Genomic DNA, 793 nt, shown 5'->3' with positions numbered 1-793 from the left:
GAAAGAGTAACTGCTCTAAAGTATGTCTGCAAAATGTGCTGGCGTAAGTTCTGTTGCCTCTAGGGGAAGGTTAGCTACCAGTTCAGCCAAGTAGTGTCTGTTGATGGACCATTTAGGATGTATGCAAGGCTTTGTGTGCCACTGCTGTTGTTTAATAGTGAAAATCCTGAAAGGCTTCACAGACCTTGAAAATTAATACCAATTTTCAAAGAAGTCTTAACTATTTATTCTTGAACCCTTGTCTTGGGAGACCCAAACTGAGTTTAAGTATTTATCTTTGTTACCTCTGTGGGCCTTGAACATAAATAGTGTTGGATGATGCTGGAAATTCATGATATATTAAATGACAATTTTGAATTAGGATATGATCTGCTTAACAGGCATGGAACCAGAACTAGTTATCTAATACTGGAAGGGTATCTCTTGAAACAATAAAGAGTGAGAGAACAAAGGTGGTCTTAACAATTAGAGGCTACAGATAAATGTAGGACTTAATTGCAGCCTTAGAAAGACAGGGGAATGCTGCAGTTGAAATAATTAAGAGCTCAAGATAGGAAAAAATATCTTATTCAGCTGAAAATAAAGGACAATGTAGCAAGCGTTGAGGACAATATAATTATCTAGTAGGAAAGATTATTGTAGCAGTAAGAGTATATAATGACCATGTGGGCTGGAACACTCACCACCATTAAAAAGAGCTTGGAGATTTTTCTTTGTTCTGTTTTTAAGACCAAGAAACTCTTCTTTGCTATCTTAGGCTGCCTTTGTATTTTGTTGTTCCCATATGTGTTTC

General features: G+C 36.7%; 1 protein-coding gene across 1 annotated transcript in view; it reads left to right on the top strand.

Annotated features, from left to right (window-relative positions):
- MTMR12 (myotubularin related protein 12) overlaps positions 1-793 on the top strand; it is a gene marked incomplete at its 5' end in the record, with an annotated part of 21,708 nt that overhangs the window by 7,081 nt on the left and 13,834 nt on the right. The window contains one exon of the mRNA XM_009076942.1: positions 758-788. Within this exon, the coding sequence (XP_009075190.1) occupies positions 758-788 (31 nt within the window). The remainder of the gene's footprint in view (positions 1-757; positions 789-793) is intronic.

The sequence above is a fragment of the Acanthisitta chloris genome, unplaced genomic scaffold (assembly GCF_000695815.1).
Source record: "Acanthisitta chloris isolate BGI_N310 unplaced genomic scaffold, ASM69581v1 scaffold6056, whole genome shotgun sequence".
Taxonomy (NCBI): domain Eukaryota; kingdom Metazoa; phylum Chordata; class Aves; order Passeriformes; family Acanthisittidae; genus Acanthisitta; species Acanthisitta chloris.
Note: the sequence above shows the minus strand (reverse complement) of the source record. Positions and strands in the feature narration are given on the sequence as shown.